Source organism: Pelmatolapia mariae, linkage group LG18, assembly GCF_036321145.2.
Source record: "Pelmatolapia mariae isolate MD_Pm_ZW linkage group LG18, Pm_UMD_F_2, whole genome shotgun sequence".
Taxonomy (NCBI): Eukaryota; Metazoa; Chordata; class Actinopteri; order Cichliformes; family Cichlidae; genus Pelmatolapia; species Pelmatolapia mariae.
Genome location: NC_086243.1, coordinates 36,369,255 through 36,391,538, shown reverse-complemented (window position 1 = coordinate 36,391,538; position 22,284 = coordinate 36,369,255). Strand labels below are relative to the sequence as shown.

General features: G+C 41.9%; 1 protein-coding gene across 2 annotated transcripts; it reads right to left on the bottom strand.

The window, feature by feature from the left end:
* Positions 1-398: 398 nt before the first annotated feature.
* LOC134616381 (zinc finger protein with KRAB and SCAN domains 8-like) lies at positions 399-5,446 on the bottom strand. 2 transcript variants are annotated; one of them, XM_063461241.1, is made up of 4 exons: positions 5,187-5,446; positions 3,824-4,090; positions 3,677-3,742; positions 399-2,768 (listed from the first exon to the last, which is right to left on the bottom strand). In XM_063461241.1, exons 1-4 carry the CDS (start codon positions 5,356-5,358, stop codon positions 2,023-2,025), a joined length of 1,251 nt encoding a protein of 416 aa, XP_063317311.1. In that variant the 5' UTR covers positions 5,359-5,446; the 3' UTR covers positions 399-2,022. The 2 variants fall into 2 exon arrangements, with proteins under 2 accessions (XP_063317311.1, XP_063317310.1); XM_063461240.1 differs by having other exon boundaries at positions 3,677-4,090.
* Positions 5,447-22,284: the final 16,838 nt, after the last annotated feature.

The following is a 22,284-nucleotide window of genomic DNA, read 5'->3' as shown; positions in this document are numbered from 1 at the left end:
ATGGTCCATTTGATTTACCTTTTATTGTTTATTTTATTTTATTTTATTTTATTTTTTTTACTTGCTAGATACGGGACAGGGGAAAAGAAAAGGGAGAAAGAAAGAGGGGGGAAAAAACAAAACAAAACAAAACAAAAAAAAAAAAACAGCGGAGAAGAGGGACGGGGATAAAGGGCAAAAAACAAAAACCAACAAAATAAGCAGACAAAAAATACATATATCGATCACCTGGATCACCTGTTGAGAAAGAAAAAAGAAAACAAGCAGAAGAAAACGAGAGTAATAGAATAAACAACATCACAATGATATATGGGAATATAACACTAAATACTTAATATTAAACATTATTGTGCAGCACGTAAGATCGACAGCGCACAGTGTGCTTTGAGGTAGGAGCCAAAAAGGGTGTAGTTTGTGTGTGTGATCACCTGTGTGTACACCTGTGAGCATGAGCGCGCTTGTATTTAAAAGGTTCCTTAATGTAATGATCTGCTAGAGGGTGTGGGGGGCCACAGTCCCATCCTCCACGGCATGAAGCAGGTATGGAGGAGATCAAAACTCCAGACATCCAGAGGCCCCCAGAACACAAGAGACCAACAGAGGGGCAGCCGCGCCACTGTCCCAGAAAGAGCTGAGGAGAGTCCCAGATGAGGGATCACTCAGCAGCCGCGGAGCAGAAGCCAGGGGGGGTTGCAGTGACGTGCCCGTGAGCTCCGCCGGCAGCCAGCCTCGATCGATCCAGTCCTGACCAGAGTGATGGCGTAGTCATGGGTAAAGCCCACTCAGATCATCCAACAAACATGGATCAGGGTTCGTTCCTTCAGTCCAAGGCCGGCTTTATTTTTATTTAACTTTTCGGGTACTTGTCAGAACTTAAAATCCAACCTTTTCATTAAAAAGCTCCTGATGCACCCTGGGAAAGTCCAAACAAAACCTGTGAAGTTTACTTATTTATTTTATCCTGGTCACGGAGTCACTTTAATTAAAGGTCAGAAAATAGAGCAAGTACAATCATATAAATATCTTGGGACAATAATCAATGAAAAACTGAACTTTGATCAGAATTGCAAATCAGTTTGTAAAAAGGGTCACCAGCACCTTTATTGCCTTAGGAAACTTGCTCATTTCCACATTGACCGAAAAATTTTAACTTTATCGTTCTTTTATTGAGTCTGTTTTATCCTTTTGTTTGGTGGCATGGTTCAGTCAGACCTCTGTCACAGAGAAACACTCACTGAATCAGATAGTGAGATGGTCCAGTCGTCTGATAGGTGAGCCACAGTCTTGTTTAGCCTCCCTGTACTCTAAGCAGGTACAGAGGATGGCTTTATCAATCCTTAAAAATGGTTCCCATCCACTAAGGGGTGAATTTCAGCTTCTTTCCTCAGGACGGAGGTTTCTATTTCCAAGATGCAGGACAAAGCGTTATAAAAACAGCTTTGTCCCCGTTGCTGTTACTGAATTAAATAAGAACTGTTTTTGAATCAAAATATTAAATTACTATATGCTACAGTGAGGTTTATATTTTTACTAGGTATGTGTGTTTTTGAAGGGATGCCAAATGCTATCATTTTTCTGTAAAGCAAATTTACCTTGCCTATGGGTATAAATAAAGTTACCTTGACCTTGGTGTTACCATGGCAACCCAGCCTTCACATTATACTGGTGTGATTAACTTCACTAACTACACAACAGTACAAGACTAGTTAGAAAAACATCAATCCAGATGCTGAGTCCTCCCCTGCTGCCTTCTCATGAGCACCCCCTGCAGGCCAACCCCAAAAAGTACGAGTGAAAACTCTTCCTTCAGTTGGGCTTCCTCCGTCAAAACTGCTCTGTGAGGACCATCAATGTCTGTTTGACACAAGCATTACTTCTTTCTCCTGTGCTGCTACACATAAAAATCTACTTTCATACACTAACTCTGATTCAGCAGTAGCTGACAGTAATCCAGTCGTACACAGCAAACACTTAATATTTAATTTCCTGACTTTCACAGTTTCCTTTAATAAACTTTGAAAACTACGTCTTCTCACCTGGGTGACTTTTCATGTGGCGCCACAAATGGCTGCTATACGTGAACACTTTCCCACATATTTTACAGTGGTACGGCTTCTCACCTGTATGAGTTCTTATGTGTCCCAACAAAATGCTACTGTACGTGAACATTTTCCCGCATGTCTTACAGGGATACGGTCTCTCGCCTGTGTGGATTCTCATGTGGACAGTCAAAGCGCTCCTCTGAGTGAAGCTTTTTCCACACGTTTTGCAAGAATGAGGCTTCTCACCTGTGTGGATTCTGTAGTGGTCCTTCATTCGGGACCTTCTCTTAAAGGCTTTGCCACAAACATCACATGTTACGAGCTTTTTCACTGTGTCGGTGTTGCACTGGATCTCTGACATGTGGGGGTCTACACCCTTACTGTGACTTTTGTTCCTAAGATGTGTCGTTGGTGCTAACACTTTATTTCTAGTTGAATAAACGTTCCTGCTTTCTCCATGATCTACAGCAGAGCTGTGAGAGAGGAGCTGCTCCATGGTTGGTCTGTGCTGTCCTTCCTCAGCAGCAGTCACCATAAAGGTATCAGTCTCCTCCTTCAGTCCCAGCTGCTCTCCCTCCTGACTGCTGCACGGTTCCTCCTGTTCCTCTTTAATCTGTGGAGGTTCTGGTTCCTCCTGGTCCACACTGGAGCTCCTCTCCTGGTTCCAGAAATGCTGAGGAGGGAGAACCTCCTCCTCCTCCTCACATACAGGCTGCTGTGGGACGTCTGGAGGGACGAAAGAAGGACACAATTTTTTTTAACTAATATTATAACAGCAAATTCACAGAAATAACAAGTGATGAGCAGAAATATTGGATTTCAGACTTCTGACCATAACAAAACACTCCCACATGGTAAACATTTCAGATTTAACAGATCTGATCATTTAAGTCAGACAACAATGAAATCGTCACATTTCTTACTATCAACATGAAAAGCTGTGTTTTAAATGTAGAGACATTTCTGAAGTTACAATAAATAGCTTGGAGTTACAGACTACCAGCGTTGCAGTTACACCAAAAACTGAGCAAAAAGCAGAAGCTAATGCTACACAGAGTCAGTGGATAAGAAGCTAGGTAATGCTAGCAGCTCTGTTAGCAAGCATCCAGATAATACAGCTGCTGAGCGTCTGTCGCTTAAGAAGAATTATTGAAGCTATTCCAGCTCCTCACCCTAAATGTAAACAGAAGCCCAATATTTTCTTTGTCTGGCCAGTAAGAGAAGACCTCTGCTGAGCGTCTTTAAAAATGAATTTACAGAAGAAATCTCCGTGACGCAGCACTGAGTGCAGATATGGAGTCTACACAACCTCTGCAGAGGTCAGCAATACTACTGAAGCACCAGCAGCAGTGCTACGAGCTAACACTGCTCAGTATGTGGCTGCCATCTATAAGAATGTATGTTTAAAAGAAAATATCCATCTAGAATTTTTGAAGCTTAAAGATCACACACAAAGTATTCGATACTGAGATTACACCTCAGCATCCAAACAGGACAGCATACACTAAAGGGCTGCAGCCCATCATCACCTGTCCTCTGTTTGCTCTTTGTTAACTCACATCTCCAAAAAGTCCTCACAATCATAAATGTCCCGCAGAGCTGTGATTAGGATCCTCCCTCAGAGGGACACTCACCTGTCCTGTGCAGCTTGACTTCGGGTTTCCAGGTGATATCCAGCAGTCTGCGCTGACAGTCCATCTCTTCCTCGCACCAAAGAGAATTCTTAATGAGTTCTAAAATTTCTTTAGATTTGGACTGAATACGCATAAAGGTCTCAGAACCTTGTGAGATGAAGCACTCCCCGTCTCCTCCTGGTTCACTGTGCTCTCCTTCCTCAGCAGCAGTCACCATGAAGGTATCAGTCTCCTCCTTCAGTCCCAGCTGCTCTCCCTCCTGACTGCTGCACAGTTCCTCCTGTTCCTCTTTAATCTGTGGAGGTTCTGGTTCCTCCTGGTCCAGACTGGAGCTCCTCTCCTGATTCCAGAGCTGCTGCTCAGGGAGAACCTCCTCCTCCTCCTTATCCTCACAGACACGCTGCTGTGGGACATCTGGAGGGACAAATTGAGAAAAAAGCAATGTGAAAACTAAGGTGATGACAGAACACCACATGCAAGTACATACAGTATCTCAAAAAAGTGAGTACACTCCTCACATTTTTGTAAATATTTTGTTACATCTTTTCATGGGACAACATTGAAGATATGACAGTTGAATTTGGTGTTATTGCTCTCTCTCATACTGGTCACTGGAAGTCTAAAGTCGCACATCATGGCAACGAATTCTCTGAGGCTCTAAAAAAAAAGACTTGTTAATCTACTGTACATAAAGATGTCCCAGGCTTTAAGAATATCGCCAACACCCTGAAACTGAGCTGCAGCACAGTGGCCAAGACCATACAGCAGTTTAACAGGACAGGTTCCACTCAGAACAAACGTCGCCATGGTCGACCAAAGAAGTTGAGTGCACGTGCTCAGCGTCATATCCAGAGGTTGTCTTTTAAAAATAGATGTATGAGTGCTGCCAGTGCTGATGTTGTTCCCGTGGATGAAAGACCCGACAGTGACACGTGGACCTGCCTGGAGCTGCTCAACTGTATATTGACTGATGCATGATGAGGGCTGCAACGTCATGATGCCTGTAACTAAGAAACCACCTGAATGTTGCACTGCAGTGCAAAGCTAAGCTGAGACCGTCTGAACAAACCAAGCTACTGAGAACACAATCAGCAGAATATCTGTTATAATAGAAAATTATAATATCTGTCATTAAAACGATCATTAGCTGCACCTGAAATCACACTGACGCATCCATTTTATTGTGTGATTAATCAGAATATAAGAAGACCCACAGGGAGACTTCTGACTCTGTACTTCAGCATCTTAACACATACACACCGGAATATTTAGACTTTACATTTTCAACGATAGATTTACTTTTAATGTAATATCTTCACAGTTCTAACTTTATGCTGTTACATAAAGAACACTAAAATCCAGGCTGGTTTCAGCGCCTGCTGTTTGAATGGAGCACAGTGCAGTCCTGTCCTCTGTTTGCTCTTTGTTAGCTCACATCTCCAAAAAGTCCTCACAATCATAAATGTCCCGCAGAGCTGTGATCAGGATCCTCCCTCAGAGGGACACTCACCTGTCCTGTGCAGCTTGATTTGGGGTTTCCAGGTGATATCCAGCAGTCTGCGCTGACGGTCGATCTCTTCCTCGTACTGGACGATCGTTTTTTCAAACTCCAAGAATATTTGTTCAGCAGCAGCAGTTAGTCGCTCGTTGATAAACTCTCTCAGAGACTGAACTGAAGGCATTGTTACTGCCACAGCTCACACACTCAGCTCACACACTCGGCTCACACACAACAACACACTCTCTGCTCGGAGGAAAAGCTAACGCTACTTCCGCCTTTTCCTAGTTTACTTCCGCCTGTTGTCGCGCAGTAAATTTCCGGCAGAGGAGGGCAGTTAACTTTTCTTTCCGCCTCTCTCTCAGCTGACTTTACCATAGCATCTGTTGGTGATATGATTTATTTATTTGTCAATAATAAAAGAATTCATATTATACATAAATAGCCACAAACAGACAGGGTACATAGAATAAGTGAATAAAAGGGTTACTTTTTTAAACTGACGCCATTAACCCAGCTAGAAATGTCCATCAGCTTAAATACATTTTGATTAAACAACAAAAATCTCTTAAACCATAAAACTACAGACATTTTAAAGGTGTTCTACAACCTGTGAGAGGGCCTGAAGATCTCCAACAGTCAGTCTGCTGTACAGGTTTCTGTAGATTCTCTCAATCTTTTCATGATGAACTTCTTCTTCTTCTTCTTCTGCTTGCTCCCTTTAGGAGTCACATAGATGATCATCAGCCTCCTACCCCAGCATCCTCCTCTGTCACACCAGCCCTCTGCATGTCCTCCTTCACTACACCCATGAACCTCCTCTGAGGTCTTCCTCTTTTCCTCCTGCCTGGCAGCTCCATCTTCATCCTCCTTTGTCTGATATATCCACCCTCCCTCCTCTGCACGTGTCCAAACCCTCTCAGCCTCTCCTCTCTGATCCGTCCCTCTGATGGACTCATTTCTGATCCACGCTGCTCGCTCCCAGTGAACATGTGATCATCTTCAGCTTGGCCTCATGTCTTCGTGTCAGAGCCACCGTCTCCAAACATCCATCACAGCAGGTCTCACTTCCACCTCTAAACCTTCCCTTTCACTCTTGCTGCTGTCCTTTTGTCACAGATCACCCCTGACACTCTCCACTCTCTTCTTCACCTCCCTTGTGAACTGTCCGTTTGCATGGTTGATTCCAGGTAACTCAGCCACCTTCACTACCTCTGCTCTTTGCATGTTCACCCTCACAGACTCCCTCATTCAGTACCACAGCTCCTCTCTCAGCAGCCAATCATCTGATCAACACTCTCAAAGCAAACATCGTGGATGAAGCCACACTGCTGCTTACTGATCATTACCTCTCTTCTTAACATAGCTTCAACAGAGCTTTCCTGTATCTTCATGGTGTTATCCCTCTGTGGTCCTACAGCTCTGCACATCAGCCTGTCATTGAAAATGAGTACCAGTGCACATTTCCTCCCTTCCTCAGGCACCCTGTCCTGATTATTCCTCCTTCCTCTGTAAGTAATCACACACAACAAGACCGAGAGGAAGTGAAACTGAACACTCTGCACACAAGACAAACTATCAAAATAAAACAGGAAAGATGAGACACAGACTGAGACGAAGACTTGACTCTGGAACCGAAGAAGAACAGACATGAAAACATAACTTGACTAGATGTGACACAAGGAACACGGGAGGTGCAGAGACACAACACACTGTGTCACAGACCACAGACCACGACAGCAGATATGGAGTCCCCCCCACCCCGAGCTGGCTCAAGACAGCCCCCAGCGGAAACAGGATCAGAACCAGACAGTGTGCTGTGGAAACCTCTGAGGTGAACGAGGCCCGGCAGGTACAGAAACCTCTGGCTGAGCCAGAGCTAGCTGAAGCTGCATTGCTCAAGATGCAGCAGCTGGGGCTGTGCAGCCACTGCAGTCTGTGCTGGAAGCTTATCAGGCTCAGGCAGTGGAAGCCATGGCTGGCTGAATAAGCTCTCCTGAGCTCCCAGCTGAGGAAGGAGGCTGGGTGGGCTGTGCTGGCTGCAAAACCTCCGGGTGTCCAGAGGCGACTGAGGGCACGGGCTCAGCCTCTGGGTAGGCCCCGGGGAAAGTATTACTCTCTTGAAAACACCATTTAGCAGCCTCACACACAGACTTTGTAATGACCAGCTCAGCTGAAACTGTCTTTAAGTCCTCTGAGCAGCAGCAGACAGTCTCTGTGGTTTTAATTCCAGGCTCGGAAAGAGCAGGATGAATCCACTGAATTCGAATAAATGTCCTTAAAATGAACAGTCTTCATCTTTCCAAGCTCGGGCGAAGTGAGAGAAAAACTGTTTCTGTCACTCACCACAGCCGGCTGTTCAGTGGAAATCCTGGATCCCGGCTGTGGTGAGGAGCGCTGCTTCCTCCTTGAAGGTGGGTCCGACGGGCCGGGCACTGGAACCTCCAGTGAAACCATATCATGTGATTTCTTTGTAGTATTTTAAATAAATGTCAGCTTTAAATGAGTCACAGTAAGTAAAGTAACATTTTATTTATGCAGCACCTTTCTAGACAAAAGATCACTGTCATGGCCTGGGTCTAGGGACCCAGGGCTCATGTATTTTCAGTGTATGTTTATGTTTTCCGTGTGGTGTTTTGGTTTGCTCTCCGTTTCTCCATGTGTCTCCCCGTGAGCTTCGGGAGGTGTGGGCTCGCTGAGGAGACTGCGAACCCTGAAGTGTTTCTGCTCCAGAGACAGCCGCACCTGCCGCTCGTCGTCCTCTGCCAGCTGCAGCAGATTACGCTCGTCAAGGGAACGGCATTTAAGACTGCAGCTGAGCTGAGGCCGACGCTGGATCCTTGAGTCAGAACTCGTCAGTACCGCCGTGGGCTTTTGTTAAACCTCCTAGTTAATAGATTTCCTCCTAACCTTCTGTTTGTTTGTGTTACCAGGAATCTGGAGCGGAGTGTGCTTTAAAGTCACGGTGTGGGAATTGGAGTTTTTTGGAGTCGCAACTTTTCACCTTTCACGGACATCTGCACTGTGTGGGATTCAGGGAGAATCACCACGGGACCACAGTGCCTGGATTTTTGTATATAGTTGTGTGTTTTTCACCTCCTGTAAATAAATCCACTGTCCTTCACTAAGAGTCTCGGGTTTGGGCCCTACTTTCACTGCCACTCCACGGTCTGCCACCGCAGCCCGTGACAATCACAAAGTGCTTGACACAGAAATAACAAAAACAGACAAAAGTGGTCGTTGCACTCCTGTTTCATCATCAGTATCCAAACTTTTTTAAACAAGTTTCTCATGAACACACTGTAACGGCGGATATGTAAAGTTAGCTCATGTGCACGTAATAAAACATTTGTGCTTTTATTTTGGTAACTTCCTGTGTGACCGGAAGTGAACTATGTACGGGTAACTAGCTTGATGTACAAAAAGACGGAAGAAAAACGGTAAACTATTGCTAACGGAGAAAAGGGAGAGAAAAACACGGTTAAATGGTATAAAAATGAACGGTTCTAGCTACAGTCGACAGGGGAACAAGGTTTGTAATGTACATGATTTAATTTGAGTAATATGAAACGCATGACATGTATTGTATAGTTTAATAGAAAACGGTTAGACCAGCGTAATGAGCGGTTAAAATGGTGTTACATTAATAACATGGTAATTGTTTTATTTGTTTGTCTAGCTCTTACGTTGGTTCGTTGTCTGATACACGGCAAGGAATAATAAAGGTCATTCAACAACCATCAGTTCTGGCCTTCTCAGTTCGACTGGATGCTACAGTAAGAGCTTGACCGCCGCCATTTTGCTACACCACGAGGGCTCAAGGTTTAACGGCAATTCCCACAACGTCCAGCAGATGGCAGAAGCAGGTCAGAGAATAAAACGGTGAAAGGCATAAGGAAAATAAAGTTAAAATGGAGGATTCAGAAGACATTAATGAACAGTTTGCAAACAAAGAAAAAATATTAAATGAACTGCAAGATAAAGCTCAAAGTGACTCTGCGATTCCAAGGCGTTCAGAAAGAGCCAAGGTGCCAACAGAAAAAATGCTAACTTATCAGAGAGAAGAGATAAGTAAAAAAGAAAAAAGACTATTAACTCTTTATGAACAATGGAAAATACGAGTGCGAGAAACAAGAGAAAGATTAAAGTTGGACATTTCAGAGAAAGAAATGGCAGATCTTGCAGATGATGTAGAGCAAAGAAAGGATGAACTGCTAAAGTTGTACACTGAAATGAGAAGTCACATTGCACCTTCATCAGACATACGAAGAAAAACCGATGCATGTGAAGCAGTTACTCACGACATCGTGAAGGTCATCCTGGAAAGAATAAGCGGTGTAGATGGAGATTTTGATGCAGAATATGAAAGAAAACGTCTACGCAGACTATTAGAACATGATTATGCCCAATCCATCTATGGTTCAACTGCAGCATCGAAACGTAGCCAACTGTCTTCAGCCTCACATCTTGCTTCAAAATGAGCAGATGCAGCAGCAGAACTAGCAGCGAAGGAAGCGGAGTACAAGATTGTACAAGAGGAACAAAGACAAAAGGAAAGGATAAAGGCTCTAGAAGAGGAGCATAAGAAACAAATGGCAGTTCAAACATCAGAGTTGGAACGCCTGAAAGCTGAAAGGGAGGTGGAAGCCGCTCGCGCCAGGTTGGACGTCTACAACAGAGAGTTATCACAACTTGATGATGCATATTCAGTAAAGATGGAAAAGGTGAACCCAGAGCACACACCCAAACACACTGTACCATCATACACCTTACCGGCGCCAACAGCCCCTCCTAGTGTCAGCCAGCTTGCACAGGCGGTACAAGACAGCATAAGAATAAACAGACTCCCCACGCCAGAACCAACAATGTTTAGTGGTGAGCCAATAAAATTTATTGAATGGAAATCCACTTTCATATCACTTATTGAACAAACTGGCATGTCAGCAGCAGATAAACTGTACTATCTAAAAAGGTATGTAACTGGCTCAGCTCGCAAGTGCCTTGAAGGGACTTTCTTCAGAAATGATGAAGAAGCGTATAACGACGCTTGGGCAAAGTTAAACCAAAGGTATGGTCAGCCATTTGTGCTACAAAGGGCATTTAGAGAGAAGTTATCTGGTTGGCCTAAAATACAGTCGAGAGATGCTGATGGGCTAAGGAACTTTGCTGATTTTGTGAATGCATGCACACTTGCTATGCCTCATGTGAAAGGACTGCAAATACTCAATGACTGTGAAGAAAATCAGAAACTGTTGCATAAACTGCCAGACTGGATAAACACAAGATGGAACAGGCATGTAACAAAGATACTCATGAACGGTTGCGAATTTCCCAGCTTCAGTGAATTTGCCTCCTTTCTCTCACTTGAAGCAGAAGTAGCATGCAACCCAGTCACTTCCATACATGCACTTCGCTCCACGGAAACAAATGATGACAAAAGAAACACAAGAAAAGTCAAAAGAAACAAGGCAAGTGTATTCAACATTAACACAACCGAACGAGATGCAAAGATTGAAATGCGCAACAATTCTTCATGCACACTGTGCCAAGAGTCGCATCCACTTATAAGGTGCCCAAACTTCCTGCAAATGACCCTGGAAATGAAAAGGAAACATGTAAAGGATAATAAACATTGTTATGGTTGTTTAAAGCAAGGTCATAGTGCTAAGGACTGCAGATGGCGCCTCACTTGTGAAACCTGCACTAAGAGACACCCGACCTGTCTTCACGATGAGAACTACAGCATTGGTCTGCAAAGAGAAAGGCAAGATCAAGTGAGTATAGACAACGCAACACAAGGGAACTCACCTGAAAGTGCAACAGCCATGGCGTTAAATGTCGCTAGAGCAGAACACACAGTCAGTACCTCCATGATAGTCCCAGTATGGGTCTCAACGGCTGCTAATCCACAAAGGGAAAAACTAGTCTATGCGCTACTAGACACACAGAGCGACACTGTTTTTATAGATCAGGATGTAACACAGAAACTGCAAGCAAACGTGTGCCCTGTAAAGCTCAGACTAACCACAATGATGGGTAAAAACGCAGTAGTAAGCAGCGGAAAGGTGTGTGATCTTCTAGTGAGAGGTTACAATTCAGCAACAGTGCTAAGGCTCCCAACTGCTTACACAAAGGACTACATACCTGCAAATAGAGAACACATACCAACATGTGACACGGCAAAACTGTGGAGTCATCTGTCGTCCATTGTAGATGAGATCCCACCACTCCTCAGTTGCGAGGTGAGTCTCCTGATTGGTTATACTTGTCCCCAAGCTCTGGCACCCAGACAAGTACTCTTAGGAAAAGACAATGAGCCATATGCTATTCGAACTGATTTAGGATGGAGCATAGTTGGCAACTCAGTGCCATGCAACTCAATAGAGACAACAAGGAGTCTCTGTCACAGAATAACGGTTAAAGAAATGCCTCCATGTACTCCTGCAGATGCAATACGTGCACTAGAAAAGGACTTTAAAGAAAATGAAATAAACGAAAAGATGGTGTCTCAAGACGACCTTAGGTTTCTTGAGAAACTTGAACAAGGCATAACACAAACAGAAAAGGGACATTATGAAATGCCATTGCCATTTAAAGAAAGGCCACAAATGCCAGATAACAGACAACTTGCTGAGAGCAGACTCAATCAGCTTAAACGTAAACTAATGCGCGATGAAAAATACAAAGGGGACTATGTCACATACATGAATGGCATCATACAAAGGGGTGATGCCGAAGAGACTGATGATAACGGACCTGAAGGTGAGACATGGTACATACCGCACCATGGCATTTATCACCCAAAGAAACCAGAACGGCTACGTGTGGTATTCGATTGTTCAGCTAGACACAAGGGAACATGTCTTAATGACCATTTACTAAATGGCCCCGACATGATAAACAACTTGACTGGTGTGCTTGTCCGCTTCCGACAACATCAGGTGGCGCTAATGTGTGACATCGAAAAGATGTTCCACCAATTCAAGGTCAACACAAACGATCGCGACTACTTGCGCTTTTTATGGTGGAAAGGAGGAGACATGAGCAAACCACCTCAAGCTTATCGAATGACTGTACATCTCTTTGGCGCTGTTTCGTCACCTGGTTGTGCAAATTACGGATTTAAACGCTTAGCCAAAGAGAACAGCTCCAAGTATCCCGTAGCGGCACAGTTTATAACCAGAGACTTCTATGTCGATGACGGGGTAACAAGCGTTGAGACAGTGGAAGACGCTGTGCAACTCACAAGAGAAGCACGTGAGCTATGTGCCAAGGGTGGATTAAGGTTACATAAGTTTGTGTCTAACAACAGTGTTGCACTCAAAGACATTCCTACTTCAGAACATGCAACAGACACAAAAACAAAGGACTTGACATTCAGTGAATCACAAACAGAAAGAGCACTCGGTATGTATTGGAACATTGAAAAGGATTGTTTTACATTCAACATAGCTGTAAAGGACCAACCCCCGACCAGACGCAGCATCCTGTCCACAGTCGCAGCAATTTTTGACCCCCTGGGTTTCATTGCTCCGTACGTTCTCAACGGCAAAAGAATCTTACAAGAAATGTGCCGCCAAGGTACAGACTGGGATGATCCACTCCCTGAACATCTCAACCCGCAATGGCAGTGCTGGAAAGAAGATCTGCACAACTTGAAAAGGTTACAAATAAACAGATGTTATGTTCCTGCATCGTTTGGAGATGTGGTAAAAAGAGAACTGCACCACTTTTCTGATGCAAGTACGACAGGATATGGACAATGCACTTACCTAAGACTGATAAACAAAAACAAAGAGGTACACTGTAGTTTTGTAATGGGCAAGGCTCGAGTCTCTCCAACAAAGGTCACCACAATTCCGAGGCTAGAGTTGACCGCAGCTGCAGTATCTATCACGGTAAGCAGCATGCTAAAGGAAGAGCTACTCTACGACAATGTGGAAGAGTTCTTTTGGAGACTCAAAGGTCACGCTGGGGTACATTAGTAATGAAGCAAGACGCTTCCACACATTCGTTGCCAATAGAGTGCAAAAAATACGAAACAACACTGCACCACAGCAATGGTTCTATGTGCCGACAAGTGAAAACCCCGCTGACATAGCATCAAGAGGCACATCAGTAGCGGAACTGCTGTCATCAAACTGGCTCACAGGCCCTCAATTCTTATGGGAAAAGAAGTTAAATCTTCCAGCTAAAGAGTCTGTTGAACTTTTGGTGGGAGATCCAGAGGTGAGAAAAGGGCAAACTTTCAACAGCCAAACTACCGAACACAGAAGTCTCTGTGACCGTCTCACAAGGTTCTCATCCTGGTCACACGCTGTCAGTGCCATAGCACGTCTCAAACGGTTCCTACTCAGAGACAAATCAAAGTCACTCAGCACTGTAACTGAAAGACAAAACGCTGAAATGGTGATTATCAAAGACTTACAAGGACTAACATTTTCAGATGAGATAAAGACATTAAGCAAAGGAAAGGCACTACATGAGAGCAACAAAATGTACAACTTGGATCCTTTCTTGAACGAAGATAATGTGCTCAAGGTGGGAGGAAGGCTGCAGCACTCATCGCTTCCTAACACGTTCAAACATCCAACTGTCATTCCAAGAGACCATCATATTACAAAACTCATAATCGCTCACTGTCACGAAAGAACAAATCATCAGGGAAAGAGCTTCACAATGAACGAAATACGGTCCAGCGGTTATTGGATTCCCAAGCTAAGTCAAACAGTATCAGACTACATCCGTCAGTGTGTGACATGTCGGAGACAAAGGAGAGCTCCAGAAGGACAAAAAATGAAAGATCTCCCCACAGAAAGAGTCGAACACTCTCCGCCTTTCACATACTGTGGTATGGATGTTTTCGGCCCATTCCTAACCAAACAAGCAAGAAAAGAAAACAAAAGGTACGCTCTCCTTTTCACTTGTTTCTATTTATGAGCGGTACATGTAGAAATGTTAGAAGACCTGACTACGGACGCTTTCATTAACGGACTAAGGTGCTTTATAGCTCTGAGAGGCTCTGTCAGACAAATAAAATGTGATCGAGGTACTAACTTTGTAGGTGCCAAAAATGAACTGTGTGCAGCACTGAATGAAATAGACACTGAAAAACTGACAACCTTTCTATCTGAAAAACAATGTGATTTTGTGTTTAACACACCCCATGCTAGTCACGCAGGTGGAGTATGGGAACGACAAATTCGGACTGTGAGAAACGTCCTCAACGCCACACTTGCTCTCGCAAAGAGACGACTCACTGATTCATCGCTCAGAACCTTTCTCTATGAAGCAGCTGCAATAGTAAACAGCCGCCCGTTGACGACAGACAATCTCAATGATCCAAACAGTTTGAAACCAATAACTCCAAATCATCTCCTAACTATGAAAACCACAACAGCTTTGCCTCCTCCAGGACAGTTTGTTAAAGAGGATCTGTATGCTCGGAAGCAATGGCGTCAGGTGCAATACCTAACAGAACAATTTTGGAGCAGATGGAAGACAGAATATCTTCACAACATCAGGGTTCGGCAGAGATGGCATGCTGCTAAAAGGAATATGCAAGTAGGTGACATAGTAATGGACAAGGATGAAATACTGCCACGATCCCAATGGAGACTTGGTAGAGTTGTGGACACCACGACAGATGAAGATGGACTTGTGAGAAAGGTCAAAGTAACCTTTGCAGACAGAAACCTTAGTAAAAGGGGTGAACGTTTACATAAGATGTCTACAGTAGAACGCCCAGTTCATAAGTTGGTTCTGCTGTTGTGAAGTTGTGAAAAGCAAGATGTTCTAAGAAGTTACAGTGCAATGAAAATTAGTTGTTGCATATACAAAGGTATTATCATCGTTAAGTTACCTGTTTGGAAATTATTTGTATTTCATATTGTTTAGAACAGCAAATAATTTGGTGGGAGTGTAACGGCGGATATGTAAAGTTAGCTCATGTGCACGTAATAAAACATTTGTGCTTTTATTTTGGTAACTTCCTGTGTGACCGGAAGTGAACTATGTACGGGTAACTAGCTTGATGTACAAAAAGACGGAAGAAAAACGGTAAACTATTGCTAACGGAGAAAAGGGAGAGAAAAACACGGTTAAATGGTATAAAAATGAACGGTTCTAGCTACAGTCGACAGGGGAACAAGGTTTGTAATGTACATGATTTAATTTGAGTAATATGAAACGCATGACATGTATTGTATAGTTTAATAGAAAACGGTTAGACCAGCGTAATGAGCGGTTAAAATGGTGTTACATTAATAACATGGTAATTGTTTTATTTGTTTGTCTAGCTCTTACGTTGGTTCGTTGTCTGATACACGGCAAGGAATAATAAAGGTCATTCAACAACCATCAGTTCTGGCCTTCTCAGTTCGACTGGATGCTACACACACAATGCTTCACTTTCCAGGTTAACAACAAAAACACAGGACGGAAACTCTTCTACTGAACAGAATAATTGATGGATTACTGACTGATGATCAGCCAACAGATAACTGAGTCAATAATAGCAGCTGCAGAGACAAAAATACTGTTTGTGAGAACTGTGAGAGGAGGAGAGGGTGAGCTGTAAGACTGTGAGGGATCTGCTGTCTGTTTGTGGCTTTGAGTTTGAGTATCTCAGCCTCAGAGATAAGAGACAAAACATTAGACTCAGAAGTGGTAAAAATCCAATTAGACAATGTTTAACTAATCAATTCTTTAACACTTTAATCAAAATGAAAAAAGGTTTCACAAAACATTTTCAGGCATTGAAATTCAAATCATAGATCACAGATGATCACATTTGCTTATTTACTGGAAGATGAAATCCAAAAGTATTAAACACAAAGGTTAAAACCACTGGAGGTTTCTGAGTTTGTGCTGAAAGCTGTAACATGTATTGAGGTGTGGTTTTGGTGTTTGTAACATGCAGTGATATGAGAGGAGGAAGAGGCTGAAGGAGGAGCAACACTGTCACAGAGCAGAGCAGAAAAGGACTCCCACTGTCAGATACATTCAATATCTAAAGCATACAGAACAGATAGTGTGTGGAAGATGCTGTCACTGCATTACTGGCTCATGTTTCCTTTGTTTCTGATCACACTAACAGGTCGGTTAAAGCAGGAAGAAGAAATGTCTTTAAAGGATCTGTTTGCTAGAAATCACTGGAACAGGCGCTCACAGTTTAACATCGTCTTTAACAACATTTATCTCTTCCTTTAGGTGTCAGCTGTGATCAACTCACTGCAGTCAAGGATGAAGAGTCCACTTTAGAAGGAAACACTCTCACTCTGTCCTACAGATTATCCAGAGATATTATAATTAATGATTACTTTTTCTGGTATCGACAATATCCAGGAAAACCTCCAGAGTTCCTGATCTACATATCAGGGACGAATATTTCAAGACCGTCAGAGTTTCTAAAATCAGCTGCAAGATTCTTCACAAAACTGTCTGGAAAAAACCATCTGGATCTTCAGATCAGTGGGAAGAATGCCAACATTCAAAGGGACCGGAAGTGACACACCGAGCTGTCAGCAACAGGTTCCCTGAGCAGAAACGTTGGCAAACTTAAAATATCTCCTGAAAACGGCAGCTCTCCGTGGATACTAAACTTGAGAGCGTGGGTGGGAAACCGTCCAGAAGTGGTGGCTCATCATTTGCGACCTCTCGAAAACTCAGAAGTTGATGTTTTTGAACCGTAGCGGTGAGTGAGAGGAAGGACGCTAGCATCAACTAGCTAGCCGATCGTCACGGCAACGCTACAAGAGCGTCTCTCAGCATGGGCCCGAAAAAAGTTCTGTCAGCCGAGGAAGGTGACGATATTAAGAAGTCGCTGGAGTTTATGACAGAGGAGATTTCTACTGTCAAACTGCAGCAGAAAGCCATCCTGGACCTGGTCGAGGAAGTTAAGGCTCTCCGCATCCAGAACGCCGAGAAGGATCGGCAGCTGGCGTACCTGGAGAACAGAGTGGCGGATTTGGAGCAGTACACCCGGATGAACGATGTTATCATCACGGGGCTTCGCATCAAACCTCGGTCATACGCCCGGGCGGTCGCCGCTGACAATGTAGGAGGGCCAGGAGAGGAAGATGTCAACTCCACGGAGAATCAAGTGGTTACCTTTCTACGGTCCAAAGGTGTGGAAGTGGATTATAACAACATTGAGGCTTGCCACCCTCTACTCCGAAAAAATGACAGTGACAAACCAGCCATCATTGTGAGATTTGCAAACAGAAAACACAAAACAGCACTGTTAAAACAAGGAAGGAAACTGAAAGGATCCGATGTCTTCATGAATGAACATCTGATAAAAAGAAATGCGGACATTGCCAGGAAAGCACGTTACTTGAAGAAACAGGGAAAAATTCAAAATACATGGACCACCAACTGCAAAGTATTCATTAAACTCAATGGAACACCGGAACAAGCCAAAGTGTTGGTCATCAGAAATATGGAGGAGCTGGACAAATACTGAGGTTCAACTTACTCTGGAGGTATGAATACACATGTGACGTGACACACAACACAACACATGGCACAGTCCAAAAGAACTTCATCTGCATCCGGCAACAATATCAATATAACTCATTGGAATTCTCTTTATGATAATATGGAACTGAGAACATTTCGATACACAGACCATAATGCTCTAGACTTACAAAAGGATATAGACCCGGAAAATAATTTCTTTTACAACATCAGCAGTAACTGCTGCTACTTCACTGATGAACAGTTTAAACACACCATCAACACGGAAAATAAATTATCAATAATCCATTTTAATAGCAGAAGTCTGTATGCCAACTTCAACAATATAAAGGAATATCTAAATGAGTTGACAAATCCATTTGGAATCATTGCCATTTCTGAAACATGGATCAATGCTGAGAAAGGACTGGACTTTGGACTGGAGGGATATGATGTGAATTTTGTAAATAGAAAGAACAAGAGTGGAGGGGGAGTGGCTGTGTATGTGGATAAAAACCTAAATTACAAGGTGGTAGAAAGTATGACAACTGTAATTGATAATTTATTAGAATGTATAACAATTGAAATTTATAAGGAAAAAGAGAAAAATGTAATAATTAGCTGTATATATAGAACACCTGGCTCTAGTATTCAAGTATTTAATGATTTCATAGTGGAAATATTCTCTAAAACAAATCAAAAAGTTATGTTTATCTGTGGTGATTTTAATATTGACCTGTTGAATCCGAAAAAGCATAAAATGACCGACGAATTCCTAAACACTATGTACAGTTTGAGTTTACATCCTAAAATAACCAGGCCTAGCAGAATTACACCACATTGTGCCACCTTACTTGACAATATTTTCACTAACAATATGGAAAACAACATTGTGAGCGGAATATTAATTAATGACATCAGTGATCACCTGCCAGTTTTTGCAGTTTATGACACTAATTATAAGAAAAATCAGCATGAAGAACAACTGAGATACAGACGTGTAAGGACAGAAGAAACTATGAATGCACTTAAGAACGATCTATTAAATCAGGACTGGGACAATGTGTACAAAGAAACTGATATTGATATTGCATATGGCATATTTTTAAGAATATTCATGGAGTTGTACGATAAAAACTGTCCAACAATAAAATACAACAGAAAGCACAAATATTCAGATAGACCATGGATCACTAAGGGTTTACAAAATGCATGTAAAAAGAAAAATACACTCTATAGGGAATTCCTAAAACAAAGAACAAAAGATGCTGAAAATAAATATAAAAAATACAAAAATAAGTTGACCAATATTATACGTGTATGTAGAAAGGAGTATTATAGTAAAATATTGAACAATAATAAACATAATATGAAGGGAATATGGGATGTTTTAAATGGTATCATTAAAAATAATTCTGGACAACAAAGTTATCCTCAATACTTTATCGACAATGGCAATATTATGGAAAACACTGCTGATGTGGTCAACAGCTTTAATCATTATTTTGTAAATATTGGACCAAAACTGGCAGAACAAATTCCTGAGTCACTGCCATCAGTGGACTGTAGTGAAAGCCTGATTGATAGGAACCCTAACTCAATGTTCCTCACATCAGTGGAGGAAAAAGAAATAATTGACATTGTACACATGTGTAAATATAAAACATCTACTGATTGTAATGATATTGACATGAAAATCGTCAAGAAGGTCATTGAAGGAATTGTAGGACCTCTAACATATATTTGCAACTTATCATTTCAGACGGGAAAAGTGCCAAACAAAATGAAAATAGCTAAAGTTGTGCCGCTGTATAAAACTGGGGATAGACACCACTTCACAAATTACAGGCCTGTTTCTTTACTACCACAATTCTCCAAAATACTAGAAAACCTGTTTAATAAACGATTAGACAAATTCTTAGATAAACATAAATTACTCTCTGACAGTCAATATGGATTCAGATCAAAAAGATCAACATCTCTGGCATTAATCGAATCAATTGAGGAGATTACGAATGCTATAGATCAGAAACAGTATGCAGCTGGAGTATTTCTGGATCTCAAGAAAGCATTCGACACAATCAATCATGACATATTAGTTAATAAACTGGAACGGTACGGGATCAGGGGGGTTGTACTGCAGTGGGTGAAAAATTATTTAAGTGACAGGAAACAATTTGTGAAGCTGGGTGTCCATTCCTCATCATGCTTGGACATTGCTTGTGGTGTTCCACAAGGCTCTGTACTGGGTCCAAAATTATTTATTATTTATATAAATGATATTTGTAAGGCATCTGATATATTAAAATTAGTATTATTTGCAGATGACACAAATATTTTTTGTTCTGGGGGGAATCTAAAGGAGCTGCAGGATACAATTACTTCAGAAATGTGCAAAATTAAAAAATGGCTTAACAGGAACAAACTATCGCTAAATCTAAGTAAAACTAAAATAATCTTATTTGGGAATTCCCTTAGAAATGCACAAGTGCAGATTCAGTTAGATGGTGTGGAAATTGAAAGAGTACTTGAACATAAGTTTCTTGGTGTGATTGTAGATGATAAATTAAACTGGAAGTCTCATATAAATCATATACATAACAAAATTTCAAGAAGTATCTCAATCTTGAGTAAAGTAAAACACATTCTGGACCACAAATCACTCCACATTCTCTATTGTTCCCTGATTGCACCGTATTTGAATTACTGTGCAGAGGTTTGGGGCAATACTTACAAATGTTCGCTATCATCAATCTTTATATTACAAAAAAGGGCCATAAGGATAATCCATAAAACTGGTTACAGAGATCATACAAATCCACTATTCTTAAAATCAAAAATTCTAAAATTCACAGATCTGGTTCATTTTCTCACTGCACAAATTATATATAAAGCAATAAACAACCTGCTTCCTGACAATATTCTAAAAATGTTTTCTAAAAGGAAACTGGGATACAATTTGAGGGGGGAATTAAATTTAAAACATCCTCGTATCCGTACAACATCAAAAAGTTTTTGCATCTCTGTGTGTGGAGTGAAGCTGTGGAACAGACTAAGTAAAGATATGAAGCAATGTCCGAGCATGGCGCAGTTTAAAAAGCGGTTTAAGGATATGGTTTTTACAGGGTACAGGGAAGAGGTAGAGATTTGACAGGGTGTTCTTGTCTAATATTTTCATGTATGTGCGGGTGCACGGGTATATTGGTATGGGTATATATATATATTTGTAGGTTGTGTATCCTTCAGGTGTTAATGGGGTTAGTGAAAATGTGTATATGTGCGTATGTGTATATACGTATGTATGGATAGATAGAAACATATATGTATATATAAAAAAAAAAGAAAAAAGAAAAAAGAAAAAATACACATGACATAATGTAATTGCAAGGAGGTATTTCTGTAGTCTATTGATACTAGATAGTGGAAAAGGGGTGGGATTAAATAAGCTTATGCTTCTTCCTGCTCCTTTTTGAACATGAAAGTTATTTGGAGTTGTGGTTGCTTGTTTTCCTTATGTTTTGTTTTGTTCATTTGTCTCTTTTAATTCTATTTTGTTGTACTTTTTCAACATGTTCAAAATAAAGATTCAATCAATCAATCAATCAATCTCCTCTGCTGCAGTGACAGACTCTGCTGTGTACTACTGTGCTGTGAGGCCCACAGTGACAGGAAACACCAAAACTCTGTACAAAAACCTTTGGAGCAAAGACAACAGAATACTCCACAACATCCACTAGAGGGAGCCACACACTGTTAAACCTCTGATTCTTGTGTCATTGGACTGATGACAAAGACAACAGAGAAATGAAGCAGTAAAGATCAGAGACAGAGACAGAGCTGCTGTGGAAGCACAAAACTATTTGATTGGCTCAGCTATTAAATTGGCCCCGCCCACTGAAGTTGAGCTCATCCAATGACATTATTTGTTGGTCATTGTGCTGCAGTGGAAGAACATTGTTCATGTGCTGTCTGTCTGGCTTTAATAACTCCAAAGACATGTTGCTGCACCTCTTTTTGCTTCTATCTCACATTATAGGTGAGTTTAAGAACAGGGATTAAAGTTTAGTTGAAGCTGCTGCATTAAGCAGATATACAGACTGCATTTCACTACTTTTCTTCTTTCTTTTTCCAGGACTAACAGCTGGAGACTCAATCACTCCTGAACGAGCTGAAGTCACTAAAACAGAAGGAGAATCTGTCACACTCACATGTAGCTATCAGACAGATGACAATACTCCTTGGCTTTATTGGTACAGACATCATTCTGACCTTCAGGCTCCTCAGTTTATACTAACGAAAGGAGCAAAAGACAGCAGTGGTGAATATATTCCTAATAAACGATATGGATCTGAAACATCTCCTACAACAACTAATCTGACCATAACAGCCCTAACCCTGGCAGACACAGCTCTCTACTACTGTGCTCTACAAACACAGTGATACAAAGTGTAGAAGAGGCTGTACAAAAACCTGAACACAGATATCTGACTACTCTTCAAAGAGGAGGGAAGTGGTATTCAAAGCACAGCTTCATATCAGATGGATTCTGCTAATTCCTGTTTTATCAGAGTCACTGTGGTTACAGCTGCTAATGAAACACTGTGGGAGGATTCACATGAGCAGCAAATCCACATCAACCACAAACCAAACA

Excerpts from the sequence above, each read along its gene's own strand:
- LOC134616381 (XM_063461240.1), bottom strand. The coding sequence starts at position 5,358 with ATGCCTTCAGTTCAGTCTCTGAGAGAGTTTATCAACGAGCGACTAACT. Across the intron at positions 4,091-5,186 it reads AATCAAGCTGCACAGGACAG|ATGTCCCACAGCAGCGTGTC; the intron begins GTGAGTGTCCCT and ends TTGTCCCTCCAG. Across the intron at positions 2,769-3,676 it reads AGTCAAGCTGCACAGGACAG|ACGTCCCACAGCAGCCTGTA; the intron begins GTGAGTGTCCCT and ends TCGTCCCTCCAG.